General features: G+C 50.6%; 1 protein-coding gene across 1 annotated transcript in view; it reads right to left on the bottom strand.

Annotated features, from left to right (window-relative positions):
• Positions 1–1,836: 1,836 nt before the first annotated feature.
• USP39 (ubiquitin specific peptidase 39) overlaps positions 1,837–13,993 on the bottom strand; it is a 28,536-nt gene continuing 16,379 nt past the window's right edge. The window contains exons 9-13 of the mRNA XM_054019436.1: positions 12,328–12,516; positions 11,903–12,045; positions 10,358–10,493; positions 9,672–9,758; positions 1,837–2,095 (exon numbers count right to left, since the gene is read on the bottom strand). Of these exons, the coding sequence (XP_053875411.1) occupies positions 2,048–2,095; positions 9,672–9,758; positions 10,358–10,493; positions 11,903–12,045; positions 12,328–12,516 (603 nt within the window). The 3' untranslated portion in view covers positions 1,837–2,047. The remainder of the gene's footprint in view (positions 2,096–9,671; positions 9,759–10,357; positions 10,494–11,902; positions 12,046–12,327; positions 12,517–13,993) is intronic.

Genomic DNA, 13,993 nt, shown 5'->3' with positions numbered 1-13,993 from the left:
TTATCGAGTGCTTTTCATTAGAGCACTTTAGAGAGGTCAGTGCCATCAATGCATTTTAAGGATGGGGAAACTGAGGCACAGACAGGCAGTGACTTCCCCAAGGTCACCCTGCAGGCCAGCAGCAGAACTGGGGCTTGAACCCAGGTCTCTTGAGTCCCAGCTCAATGCTCCATCCACTAGGCTACACTGCCTCACAGTGCCATTTGAAACCAGTGTCAAACCACGCCTCTGATTACACCAGTGCAGGGACAAGAGGAGGATTATAGCACAACAGGATGTAACTAAGGGTAGGTCTACACTTACCGCCGCATCCGGCGGTAAGCAATCTATCTTCTGGGATCGATTTATCGCGTCTTGTCTAGATGCGATAAATCGATCCCGGAAGTGCTCACCGTCGACGCTGGTACTCCAGCTCGGTGAGAGGAATACGCGGCATTGACGGGGGAGTCTCCCTGCCCCGTCTGGACCCGCGGTAAGTTCGAACTAAGGTACTTCGAATTCAGCTACGTTAATAACCTTAGTCCGAAGTGGGGGGTTAGTGTGGACCAGGCCCAAGAGGGTGGGGGAATTGCTGGCTTAAACAAAGGAAGGGCAGTTCTAACACTTACTGCCACCAAGCCCCTGGTTGAATGGAACGCTTCCCATCATCCTCTCTGCCCATCCTACTTCCCAGGCCCTGGGAACCGGGAGCCACACACCCAAAGCAGAGGCTGGGGAAAGCAGCAGGCGTCAGAAGGAGCCTCCTGAGCGAATACGCTCCATTTGTGCACTGAATGGAGTGTCCTCCGCAGGGCTCCTCCATGGCCTGCCTGCAGTGTGCAAAGTCACCAGCATCCAGCAGCAAAAGGGTTACGTGGACTGGTTTTCACACTGACACAAACAGCTCTGTCACTTCCCTGACTTGCTAAAGCCACAGCGACCAGCTCCCGTCTGCTATCTCCCACCATCAGCGGCTGACACACTTTTCCATCAACAGGCTCGTGGGACCGCTTCAAAGAGACCCCAGTGGCGTGATTCCACTCTGACCCCCTCAGATGTGGTGGGTGAACGCTCCTCCCCTTCTGAAGGGCGCTCCCACACCCTGACCAGCACCTTTAAATTTATTTAATTTATTCTCCAGGGGAGGCCAGGGTACAACAGAAGGAGGCCGAGAGCAGTTAGAGGAGCTAGGCCCAGCCCCCTAGAGTACTGGGGTGCCTAAGTCCCATCCATTTCAATAGGAGTTTGGTACCCAAATACCTTGGAGGGTCTGGCCCCTGCTGGCTCCTTAGGAAAATAGGAGCTGTGGGAGCTCTCCCAGGTGGGGAAAGGAGGGTTTAGAAGAGGAGGGTCCGTCCCAGATGAGGGGGAGGGCACTCGAACAGAAGCTGGGCTAGGTGGGACAGCCCTGCCAAACTCCAACAGCCAATGGCAGGCTTCTCACCGCTCTGACAGGGTGTGAGATCCCACACCCCTCCTGGCCCCGCCTGAGTGGAGACAGAAGCAGGCGCACTGAACAGATGGGATTTCAGAAGCAATGAGGCCAGGCACGGGAAATAAAAAACAGGCCTGAACTCCTTTAATGAACATAAGGAAGCAGGACTGGCAAGTAGAAGAGAGGCTGTTCCTGCTCCAAGCCTCGCTAGTCACTGTGCCCAGGGCATGGTCTGCTCCAGCAACCAGCCAGCGGCAGTACAGCTGGAATGGGGACGTCAGTGAGACATGAAATGAGGGGAACAGCCTGGGTTCCCTGAAGAGAGTTTTCCAGACAGACAGCTGTCTGCGACAGGCGGGATCGGCTTCCTCTGCCACGGGCACAGGCTGAGGTTTGCCGGGGCCTGTGTGCAGCCAGAGACCAGCTGAGCAGCAGAAGGGCACTGGGTGATCCATCCCACCGTCCCCTCAGAGGCTGGTGGAGAAGCTGATCGGTCTGCGTCCTGCTGACACGTATTGTGCAAGGCCGGGGATGAGAAGCGCTGTCCAGCTGGGGGGGGGGGCAGCGTCCCAGTCTCTCCCCCGGTTCCCTGGAGAGGATGGTAGTAAACATCTGTAGCACTCTGCTCTCCTCTCATGCCCCCTGCTGGTTGGTCTCATCCTCATCCCGCCTCTTCCAGATCTGAAAAGAGAAAGGAAACATCACTTTGGGGTTCGTTTCCTGCCCTCAGCAGCGCCCAGGAAGGCAGCGTGGCCTAGCGGAGAAGGCACAGGGCTGGCAGTCAGGAGAGCCAGGCTCTGCTTCTAACCAACACGGACGCTGGGCGACCTTGGGCAAGGCACTTCTGTGCCTCAGTTTCCCCTTCTGTAAAATGGGGATACTCCCCCACTTACCCCCCTGTGACTCTTATCTGGCCCCCACCACCATAGTAACCAAGCTCTTCACAATCTAGAGGGTACATATCTCACCACCACAAAGCCAGGCAGTGCCCCTCTGCAGATGGGGAACTGAGAACATCAAATGACTTGCCCAGGGATTTCTCCCTTCAATACATTCATCCCCTTAGGGAAGGGAGAGCTCTATATCCTAGTAGAGAGGACAGGAAGGGAGTTGGTAGAGCATAGGCAGGAGCTAGTGAGGAACAGTCACACATTAAAGAGTCCCATTTGAACACAATGCATGAAGGCAAGCAGCTGACAAAATGAACAAGTGATTCTATACAAATGCTAGAAGTCTAAATTCTAAGCTGGGTGAACTCAAGTGCCTGACCTGAATGAGGATATCGCTATAATAGGCATAGTGGAAAACTGATGGAATGAGAATAATCAATGGGAAGTGGTAAAAGCAGGGTACAAATATACAGGAACGACAGAGTAGGTTGCGCTAGTGGGGAGGATGGCACTGCATAGAGGCAAATAAAGTAAACATCTGAAATGAATCAAACTGTGCCATACAATCTCTACGGACAGAAATTCCATGCTTAACCACTGAGCATTTAACAGCTGGGACATACTATCGACCACCTGGCTAGGATGGTGGTGATGACTGGGAAATGTTCAGGGACATTAGAGAGGCTACAAAGGCAGAAAATGCAATAATGGGGGATTTCAACTATCCCTGTATTGACTGGGTACACATCACCTCAGGACAGGATGCAGAGAGAAAATTTCCAAACACTATAAATGACAGCTTTTTGGAGCAGCTAATCCTGAGACCCACAAGGGGAGAGGTAATTCTTGATTTAGTCTAGAGATGGGCGAACTACGGCCCGCGGGCCACACCCAGCCCACGGGACCGTCCTGCCTGGCCCTTGAGCTCCCGGCTGGGAGACTAGCTCCTGGCCTCTCCCCCACAGCCTCAGCTCGCCGTGCCGCCAGCGCTCTGGGCAGCAGGGCTGTGAGTTCCTGCCGGGCAGCTGCATGAGCTGCCGGGAGTAGTGTATTAAATTGCTCCCCGTAGGAATGTGCTACTTACGGTGTACTACTTACAGCTGCCAGTCCTGGTGCTTCGTAAGTAGCACATTCCTATGGGGGAGCAATTTAATACAATACACCCCGGGTAGGGAAGGCTGTGCCTCCGCACACAGCCTGGCCCCCGCCCCCCTATCCACCCCCTACCACTTCCCGCTCCCTGACTGCCCCCCTCAAAACCCCCGACCCATCCAACCCCCCTGCTCCTTGTCCCCTGACTGCCCCCTCCTGGGACTCCCCACCCCTAACCACTCCCCCGGGACCCCACCCCCATCCAACCTCCCCGCTCCCTGTCCCCTCACTGCCTCCTGTGACCCCCTGCCCCTTATCCAAACTCCCTGCCCCCTTACCATGCCGCTCAGAGCACCAGGACTGGCAGCCATAAGTAGCACATTCCTATGGGGAGCAATTTAATACACTACACTAGCCCTCCATAGAGTTTCGGAACCCCAATGTGGCCCTCAGGCCAAAAAGTTTGCCCACCCAGATTTAGTCCTAAATGGAGCACAGGATCTAGTCCAAGAGGTGAATATACACCTCTACCCCAACATAACACGACCCGATATAACATTAATTCAGATATAACAACGCGGTAAAGCAGCGCTCCGGGGGAGGGGGGCCTGCACACTCCGGCAGATCAAAGCAAGTTCGATATAACGCGGCTTCACCTATAACACAGTAAGATTTTTTGACTCCCGAGGACAGCGTTATATTGGGGCAGAGGTGTAGCTGAACCCACGATAATAAAAGACCATAAATTTAACATCCTTGTAGGGGGGAAAATGCCAAAGAAACCCATCACAGTAGTATTTAACTTCAAAAAAGGGAACGACACAAAAACGAGGAAGCTAGTTAAACAGAAATTAAAAGGAACAGTCACAAGGGTGAAATGCCTGCGAGCTGCATGGAGACTATTTAAAAACACCATAATAGAGGGCCAAACTAAATGTACACCCTCAAATAAAATAAACAATAAGAGGCCCAAAATAATGCCACCAGGGCTACATAGAGTAAAAGAGGCAGATGCAGGCAAAAAGCCATACTTTAAAAATTGAAAGTCAAATCCTACTAAGCAAAATACAAAGAAGCATAAACTCTGGCAAGACAAGTGTAGAAGTATAATAAGGCAGGCCAAGAAAGAATTTGAACAGCAACTAGCTAAGGAGACACAAACTAACAGCAAGAAATGTTTAAAGTATATCAAAAGCAGAAAGCCTGCCTAACAGTCAGTGGGGCCGCTGGCCAATCGAGGTGCTAGAGGAGCACTCAAGGAAGACATGGCCACTGCGGAGAAGCTAAATGAATGCTTTGCATGGGTCTTCACTGCAGAGAATATGCGGGGAGATCCCAACACGAGCCGTTCTTTTTAGGTGACAAATCTGAGGAACTGTCCAAGAGGTGTCAGTAGAGGAGGTTTTTGACCAAATTGATGAATTAAACAATAAGAAGTCACCAGGACCAGATGGTATCACCCAAGAGTTCTGAAGGAACTCGGATATGAAATTGCAGAACTACTAACTGTGGTCTGTGACCTACCGCTCTGGACTGGAGGGTAGCTCCTGTGACACCTATTTTTTAAAAAGGTTCCAGAGGTGATCCTGGCAGTTACAACCCAGTAAGCCTAACCTCAGTACCAGGCAGATTGGATGAAACTATAGTAAACTACAGAATTATCAGACTCAAGAGATAAACACAGTATGTTGGGGAAGAGTCAACATGGTTTTTGTAAAGGGAAATCATGCCTCACCAATTTGTTAAAATTCTTTGAGGGAGTCAACAAACATGTGGACAAGGGTGTATATCTGGACTTTCAGAAAGCCTTTGACAAGGTGTCGCGGAGTCCCCGGGCGATGCTCTGGAACTGCTCCCCACAAAGCCACTCAGGACTTTGGGGAGCCTCCGCTCCCTTGGAGCAGACTGTCTTCAGGGCAAGAAGCTCACATGGCTTCACCTTCCTGGGTCTCTCCTTGGAGCATTCAGCATATGCCCCTCCGTGCGCTTCCCACAGCGAGTCCGCCCCGGCGGGGTCCTGGGGAAGCCAGAGGGTCCTGCACCCCCACTTCGTAGTCAGACGTGACTCTTAGCCAGCCAGTAAAACAGAGGTTTATTAGATGACAGGAACATGGTCTAAAACAGAGCTTGTAGGTTCAGAGAACGGGACCCCTCAGCTGGGTCCATTCTGGGGCCCAGCGAGCCAGACAACCCCGTCTGCCCTCACTTCCCATCCCCAGCCAGCTCCAAACTGCCACCCCCTCCAGCCCCTCCTTTCTGGCCTTTGTCTCTTTCCTGGGCCAGGAGGTCACCTGATCTCTTTGTTCACCTTTAGATATTCCCTTGCAGGGAGGAAGGGCCCCAGCCATTTGTTGCCAGGATACAGAGTGTGGCCATTTATGCACACTGGAGACTTAAGAAATGCATAGGGGAAACTGAGGCACCCACACAGTATTCAGAGGAAACATTAAGAACAGTCCCACTTCGTCACACAAGGTCCCTCACCAAAGGCTCTTAAACAAAGTAAGCAGTCATGGGATAAGCAGGAAGGTTCTCTCATGGGTCAGTAACTAGTTAAAAGACAGGAAACAATGGTCAGTTTTCACAATGGAGCAAGGTAAATTGCAGGGTTCTCCAAGTATCCGTACTGGGACCTGTGCTGTTCAGCATATTCATAAGTGATCTGGAAAAGGGGGTGAACTGTCAGATGGCAAAATTTGCAGATGATTACTCAAGACTGTTAAGTCCAAAGAGCTACAAAAGAATCTCACAAAACTGGGTGACCGGGAGACAAAAATGGCAGATGAAATTCAATGTTGATAAATGCAAAGTAACGCACATTGGAAAACAAACCCAACTATACAAACAAAATGACAGGGTCTAAATTAGCTGTTACCACCAAAAAGATATTGGCATCATCATGGGCAGTTCTCTGAAAACATCTGCTCAGTGTGCAGCAACAGTCAAAAAGCCTAAGAGCACATTAGGAACCATTAGTAAAGAGATAGATAATAAGTGAAGGGCAACAAAAAATGATCTAAAAAATAAAAAGGAGTCATATAAAAATGGAAACTAGGACAGATTACAAAGGATGAATATAGGCAAACAACACAGGAATGCAGGGGCAAGATTAGAAAGGCAAAGGCACAAAATGAGCTCAAACTGGCTAAGGGAATAAAGGGAAAAAAGAAGACTTTTTATCAATACATTATAAGCAAGAGGAAGACCAAGGACAGGGTAGGCCCACTGCTCAGTGAGGCGGGAGATACAGTAACAGGAAACTTGGAAATGGCAGAGATGCTCAATGACTTCTTTGTTTCGGTCTTCACCTAGAAGTCTGAAGGAATGCCTAACATAGTGAATGCTAATGGGAAGGGGGTAGGTTTAGAAGATAAAATAAAAAAAAGAACAAGTTAAAAATCACTTAGGAAAGTTAGATGCCTGCAAGTCACCAGGGCCTGATGAAATGCATCCTAGAATACTCAAGGAGCTAACAGAGGAGGTATCTGAGCCTCTAGCTATTATCTTTGGAAAATCATGGGAGATGGGAGAGATTCCAGAAGACTGGAAAAGGGCAAATATAGTGCCCATCTACAAAAAGGGAAATAAAAACAACCCAGGAAACTACAGACCAGATAGTTTAACTTCCGTGCCAGGGAAGATAATGGAGCAAGTAATTAAGGAAATCATCTGCAAACACTTGGAAGGTGGTAAGGTGATAGGGAATAGCCAGCATGGATTTGTAAAGAACAAATCATGTCAAACCAATCTGATAGCTTTCTTTGATAAGATAACGAGTCTTGTGGATAAGGGAGAAGCTGTGGATGTGGTATACCTAGACTTTAGTAAGGCATTTGATACGGTCTCGCATGATATTCTTATTGATAAACTAGGCAAACACAACTTAGATGGGACTACTATAAGGTGGGTGCATAACTGGCTGGATAACCGTACTCAGAGAGTTGTTATTAATGGTTCCCAATCCTGCTGGAAAGGTATAACAAGTGGGGTTCCGCAGGGGTCTGTTTTGGGACCAGCTCTGTTCAATATCTTCATCAGCGACTTAGATATTGGCATAGAAAGTACGCTTATTAAGTTTGCAGATGATACCAAACTGGGAGGGATTGCAACTGCTTTGGAGGATAGGATCATAATTCAAAATGATCTGGACAAATTGGAGAAATGGTCTGAGGTAAACAGGATGAAGTTTAACAAAGACAAATGCAAAGTGCTCCACTTAGGAAGGAAAAATCAGTTTCACACATACAGAATGGGAAAAGACTGTCTAGGAAGGAGTACAGCAGAAAGGGATCTAGGGGTTATAGTAGATCACAAGCTAAATATGGGTCAACAGTGTGATGCTGTTGCAAAAAAAGCAAACAGGATTCTGAGATGCATTAACAGGTGTGTTGTGAGCAAGACACGAGAAGTCATTCTTCCAGTCTACTCTGCGCTGGTTAGGCCTCAACTGGAGTATTGTGTCCAGTTCTGGGCACCGCATTTCAAGAAAGATGTGGAGAAATTGGAGAGGGTCCAGAGAAGAGCAACAAGAATGATTAAAGATCCAGAGAACATGAGCTATGAAGGAAGGCTGAAAGAATTGGGTTTGTTTAGTTTGGAAAAGAGAAGACTGAGAGGGACATGATAGCAGTTTTCAGGTATCTAAAAGGGTGTCATAAGGAGGAAGGAGAAAGCTTGTTCACCTTAGCCTCTAAGGATAGAACCAGAAGCAATGGGTTTAAACTGCAGCAAGGGCGGTTTAGGTTGGACATTAGGAAAAAGTTCCTAACTGTCAGGGTGGTTAAACACTGGAATAAACTGCCTAGGGAGGTTGTGGAATCTCCATCTCTGGAGATATTTAAGAGTAGGTTAGATAAATGTCTATCCAGGATGGTCTAGACAGTATTTGGTCCTGCCATGAGGGCAGGGGACTGGACTCGATGACCTCTCGAGGTCCCTTCCAGTCCTAGAATCTATGAATCTATGAAAAACAATGAGGGGTATGGAACAGCTTCCATACGAGCAGAGATTAAAAAGACTGGGACTGTTCAACTTAGAAGAGACGAATAACGGGGGCTGTGATAGAGTTCTATAAAATCATGAATGGTGTGGAGAGTGTGAATAGGGGAGTGTTATTTACCCCTTCACATAACACCAGAACCAGGGGTCACTCAAAGAAATTAACAGGCAGCAGGTTTAAAACAAAGAATGGAAGTACTTCCTCACACAACTCACAGTCAGCCTGTGGAACTTGTTACCAGGGGATGTTGTGAAGGCCAAAAGAAATATAACTGGGTTCAAAAGAGAACTAGATAAGTTCATGGGTGATAGGTCCATCAACGGCTATTAGCCAAGATAGTCAGAGACGCAACTCCATGCTCTGGGCGTCCCTAAGCCTTTGACTGCCAGAAGCTGGGCCTGGATGATGGGAATGGATCATTCAATAATTGCCCTGTTCTGTTCATTCCCTCTGAAGCACCTGGCACTGGCCACTGTCAGAGGACAGGACACTGGGCTAGATGGACCATGGGTCTGACCCAGCCTGGCCATTCTTGTGAGTTTGTGACAGAGCCAGGAATTGAACCTGGCTCTCCTTAGCCCCAGGCTAGTGACCTGACCACTGGGCAATCCAGCCACCCTTTGAGCAGTACAGATGAGAAGCGCTAAGTATTACTTTGAGCTCCACTTTCTAAATACAGGCTGCCCCTCCCACGCCGTGCCTCAGGACACACAAGGCTGCTGTAGGCCCCTCTGTGGGCAGGGACTCAGACACTGACTGCCTGTGAAGTTTATCACCCCCACACCTTTGTTCTACCACATCATTTATCACATGAAGTTTTTACTGACTTGCTGATCAGAGCCTGTGGGCTGCCGCTGCATCTCAGAGTGCAACAGCACTGTCTTTATCATGGGTATGTGCATTAGAGCCACAGGAACATGGCCACCAACACTGATGTGACAGCAACGCCTCCCACATGTCCCATCATTGCACCACCGGGTCAGCACTTACCGTATGCGATGAATGACTCATCACACATACAGCCCTCCTCCCCCCCCACAGGGACCACCACTTCCTTCAGCCTGTGCTAGAGGAGATGATGCTAGAGCAGCTGCAGCACAAGCAAGTTTTCTTTAAATAGCTCTGCAACAGCAACTCACATCTGCCATGTTGTGCAGAGACCCGGGACAGCCGAAAAGCCAGGCAAAGCTTGTACGGCCCTACGCCGTCAGCAGAGATCACCTGGTCAGGTGGAACGAGTCACCCCATGCAGTGGAACAGACAGCAATGCACTCACCTGGATATAGGCCTCTGAGAGCGTTATCATCTGGGGCAGGATATCGGTCACCTGTAAGTCTTGCAGCTCATACCACTTGCCCGTGCCCTGCCAAAAGCCATTGCAAAAGGGTGAGGAGAGTTATGACAGCAGGTCTTACCATGGCGCTAGTTCTGACACACTGGGCTCCAGACATCCACTCTGCCCAGCCTGTTGCTTTGAGCCACTGTCTGGCCTCACCATGCAACAGAGCAAAGCCTGTCTCCCCAGCTCCCCGAGCAACCATCCCCATGGGCACAAAGCGATGAGCCCCCAAGCTCAGCAGTGGGCGCACTGCTTTCCCAGCACGTCTCATCAGGATGCGTCTGGACTGGGGGAGCAGGTTACAGCCAGCTGCTACCTGAGCTCACTTGTGGGGCTATTCAGGGAGCAGAGCTGCTTGGGCAAGCCCCAAGGGCTGCCCTCAGCTGCTGTGCAGGCTGGAGAACGAACCGGGGAGGGCTACTCAGCTCCCTGCTAGAGCAGCTGCAAGGGATCAGCCTTAGGCAGTGAGCTAGCGTCAGCAATCCTCTGCATGGGCTAAATCCCCAGAGACTAGAGCGGTCACACCCCAAGCCACTGGGCTAGCAGGGACTAGGGTGCTTTGCATGCTGCTCCAGCCCCCACGCTACCAGCAGACACTGAACTCTGCCCCTTCGGTCACGCACATGATGCAGCACGTGAATTCTGTAGGAGCCCTCGGTGGGTTTCCCATCATGCACGATGTTGGCGATGAGGTCGTAGGTGGTGTTCTTGTGCACGGCCTGCACTTCCTCGGACAGGTACTCCCGGAGATCCACGTTCCTGCAGCAGGAGGAACAGCAGCATTGTGAGCACAAGGGGCAAGCTGCACCAGGCCCCGAAAAGGCCGGGAGTTCCAGTGTGCCCCTGTACGTTGCATGCTGATGCCCAGGGGGCCAGAGCAGGGGGCCAGCTCCTTAGCTAGCTGCAATTGCGGCCACCAAGCGTCAGCCCCACACGCATGTAAATCAGAACCAGGCACCCCGCTATTACGGCTGAGCTGTCTCGTCTAGTGCCATGCAAGGCTGGATCACCAGCACCACAGAAGATAACCCGGCACTGCACTAGACCAAGTAGGGAGGACGTGCTCTGGCCAAGACAATCTGCACAGTTCAGTTGGAAGCTGCACAGATCATTTTTAATACTCAAAGCAAAAGAGAAAGACGACTTTACCGGCCACCAGACAAGGGCAGTAGCTAAATGTCACGTTCCCCGTTAGTCATAACCAGATGTGTTGTGCCACCCCGCCCTAGCACCCATTCAAACAGGGAGTTCCACCCCAGCTGTATAAGGTCATCTCCACCTTGACACACAACATGCCGGCCTACAAGCTCCAGGTGCAGAACAGCCGACTGCACGTGGCACTGCAGCCACAGGGGGCCCAAACGAGACCTCACAAGGCTGAGCTCCATTGGTGTCTGTATCTACAGTCCCCCCCGAGCACCTCACAGAGTGCTGAGGTCATCCTCACCAGACCCCTAGGAGGCAGAGAAGAATCACCTCCATTTTACAGATGAGGAAACTAAGGCACAGCAAGGCAGGGGTTGGCCCAGAGTCACACAGGGAGTTTGTGGCAGAGCCAGGAACTGATCTCAGGTCTCCGGAGTCCCAGTCCTATGTTTACCCACAAGCCTCTCCTTCCATTGGTATCAGCACAGGACTGCATGGTCTGTACAGGGGGAGCATCTGCTAAACAGGGCTGTTTCCTGGGGTCGAGTGTCCATGTAAGTAGTCAAGTATCAGAGGGGTAGCCGTGTTAGTCTGGATCTGTAAAAAGCAACAGAGAGTCCTGTGGCACCTCAGACTAACAGACGTATTTGAGCATAAGCTTTCGTGGGTGAATAACCACTTGGTCAGACGACATCTGTTAGTCTATAAGGTGCCACAGGACTCTTTGTCACATGTAAGTAGTGTGTTTCTAGCCAAACGGGCCTAGCTGCCAACCAACGCCTGGAGGGAATCCTTAGAGGAACAGGGAGCACCCAACCAATATATCCCACAAAGGTGCAATCTGCACCAGCTCCTGGCAGCGCCATTCAGGCGCCAACGCCCATCTGTTGCCACTTGGAGACGGGCTGCATTGGGTCTCATCCTCTGCAGACAAACCCTGTTCTCAGAGCGAGTGCAAGGGGCTTTCCCTAGAAAGCACAGCCGGAGCTGCAGCCCCCCAGCCGGGTCCAGGCGGTACCTACGTGATGGGGAAGTTGACGATGGTGGGGTTCTTCTCCACAAAGAAGTTGTTCTTGGTGAACCGCTTGATGCAGAAGATGAGGTAGGGAGGCAGCTTGGTCAGCTGGAAGCGCTTGAGAAAATTCTCCTTGTAGGTTTTATACTCCTGGAGCAAGGACAGAGACACACAACCCTCAGCAACCAGAGACCCACACATGGCCAAGGCAGAGGCACCCACAAGGATAGGAGAGCACACCAGCCCTCGCTCTGCCCTGCCAGCACCAACAACACTGCCTTAGATCTTAGGTGCCAGGCACCTTAGCAGATTTGCGGCTGCCCCCCAAACACAAGCAGCACTGCAGAGCAGGAGAGTCTAACAGGGACAGGCGGCAGGGAACGTACCTCTAGAGGCAGGAGGGCAGGAGAGTCAGGGAAGGGGCGGAGTTACCTTCTCAGTGATGCCGTTGAACTTGGCCAGGATGTTGAAGAGCGGCACCTGGGGGATGATCAGCTGCTCCTTCTCGTCCTTGTACAGCGGGGCAGTGGGGAGGTCGAGGGTCAGGTACATGAAGGTGGATTCCACCATTGTCTCCTGGTACTCATCATTTTGCAGCAGCTGCTCCTTCTCCTCTGCTGGCTGAGGGGAGGTGGGGACAGAACCACCTGGGTTAGCACAGCAAAGCACCACGGGACGGATGGACCTAACCCGCACATTTTGGGAGATGGGGCCCAGAGTTAATATAGTGTGCACTGCCTACAGCTAGCCATAGTGCAAGTTCCCTCTAAGGATACACTGTCATCCCAGCCCCAACCTGCATCGCCTTCCATTGCAATCTTCAACAGCTACTAAGAAAAGACTAACCCTGCTACATTGTATGAGGACATTGGCCCTGATCCTGCAAGGAAACCCACAGGACTTTGCCCGCATGACTTTCCTGGTAGGATGAAGGCCTTGGTGAGGGGGAGCTTTGGAACTGAACCAATTTCGCTAGAATAACTCCAGCTTTGACGCTTAGCTCTGCAGCAGGTGAGGGACTGGGACATCTTTGCACCACCAGCCCCATCACAAAACCAGGTCTGCTGCGCAGCATCAAGTGTTCATCTCACATCAGCCAGCTCCATTTGTGAACTGTTTTTCTACAGCGTTTGCAGCTATTGCTACTTCCCCAGCACAAGAAAACCTATGATCTGAAACTGAGACACTAGAAATCGCAACGCAGAGTTAATCTACACAGGCACCAAACCAAGGCCAGCTGCCAAAGACGGCTCATGGTCTCTTCGAATTGAATAGGAAATTCAAGTGACATTGTGTCTCAGAAGGGCCTATGCCTCTCCCACTCCAGCAGCCCTGCAGTGACTCCTGCAGGCTACACAGCTTGCTCGGTAGATCTGTAGCCGCAGCTTTTAGTTTTGGCTTGTGGCCCAATGTTTCCCCTGAGAAGTTGGCCTGTTGTACAATCAGTCTCCCTGGTGGCTTTTTCAGGGGATGCACGGGTCAGAACTGTGACTGGAACCTCATGGTTTGTAGCACTTCAGAGATAAAAACTGCGTCTCTCATCTATTTAGACTGCAAGCTTTTAAGGAGCAGGGACTGTCTTACTATTTGTCTGTGAAGTGCCCAGCACAATGGGGGCCTGATCTCAGCTGGGGGCCTCTGAAAGCCACCGCAATACAAATAAATAATAATGTCGCCCCATGTTGAATAGAACATACCATATTTGTAATGTGAAAGTTTCCAGCACCGTTGAGGAATGAAAGTGCCTCCTGAACCCTTAAATGGACAATACTGCATGTGAGGCTAGTTTAGGACAGATGCATTAAGTTTTGGCACCACCTCGTGGCAATACTGTGTAGTGCCCCCCAAATGGAAACGGAAAGTCCACAAGAAGATGAAAAAGGAAGCAAAACTTAATAGCTGAGCAAATCATTCCCAGAGGACTCACCATCTATTACCCTCGGGCCCCTAAACACAACTCCAAATATGCTGACGAACTCTGCAGAAGGACTTCAGAAAAACTGGGGAACTATCTCTGGTACCTTACGTTCTCCAGAAGGGGCTACCTCAAACCAGGAATCACCACATTCTCCCACATACTGGAAGGAAAAAAATCAGG

This window comes from Malaclemys terrapin, chromosome 2 (assembly GCF_027887155.1).
Source record: "Malaclemys terrapin pileata isolate rMalTer1 chromosome 2, rMalTer1.hap1, whole genome shotgun sequence".
NCBI lineage: Eukaryota > Metazoa > Chordata > Testudines > Emydidae > Malaclemys > Malaclemys terrapin.
The sequence above is the reverse complement of the archived record's forward strand: the minus strand, read 5'-3'. Positions and strand labels throughout refer to the sequence as shown.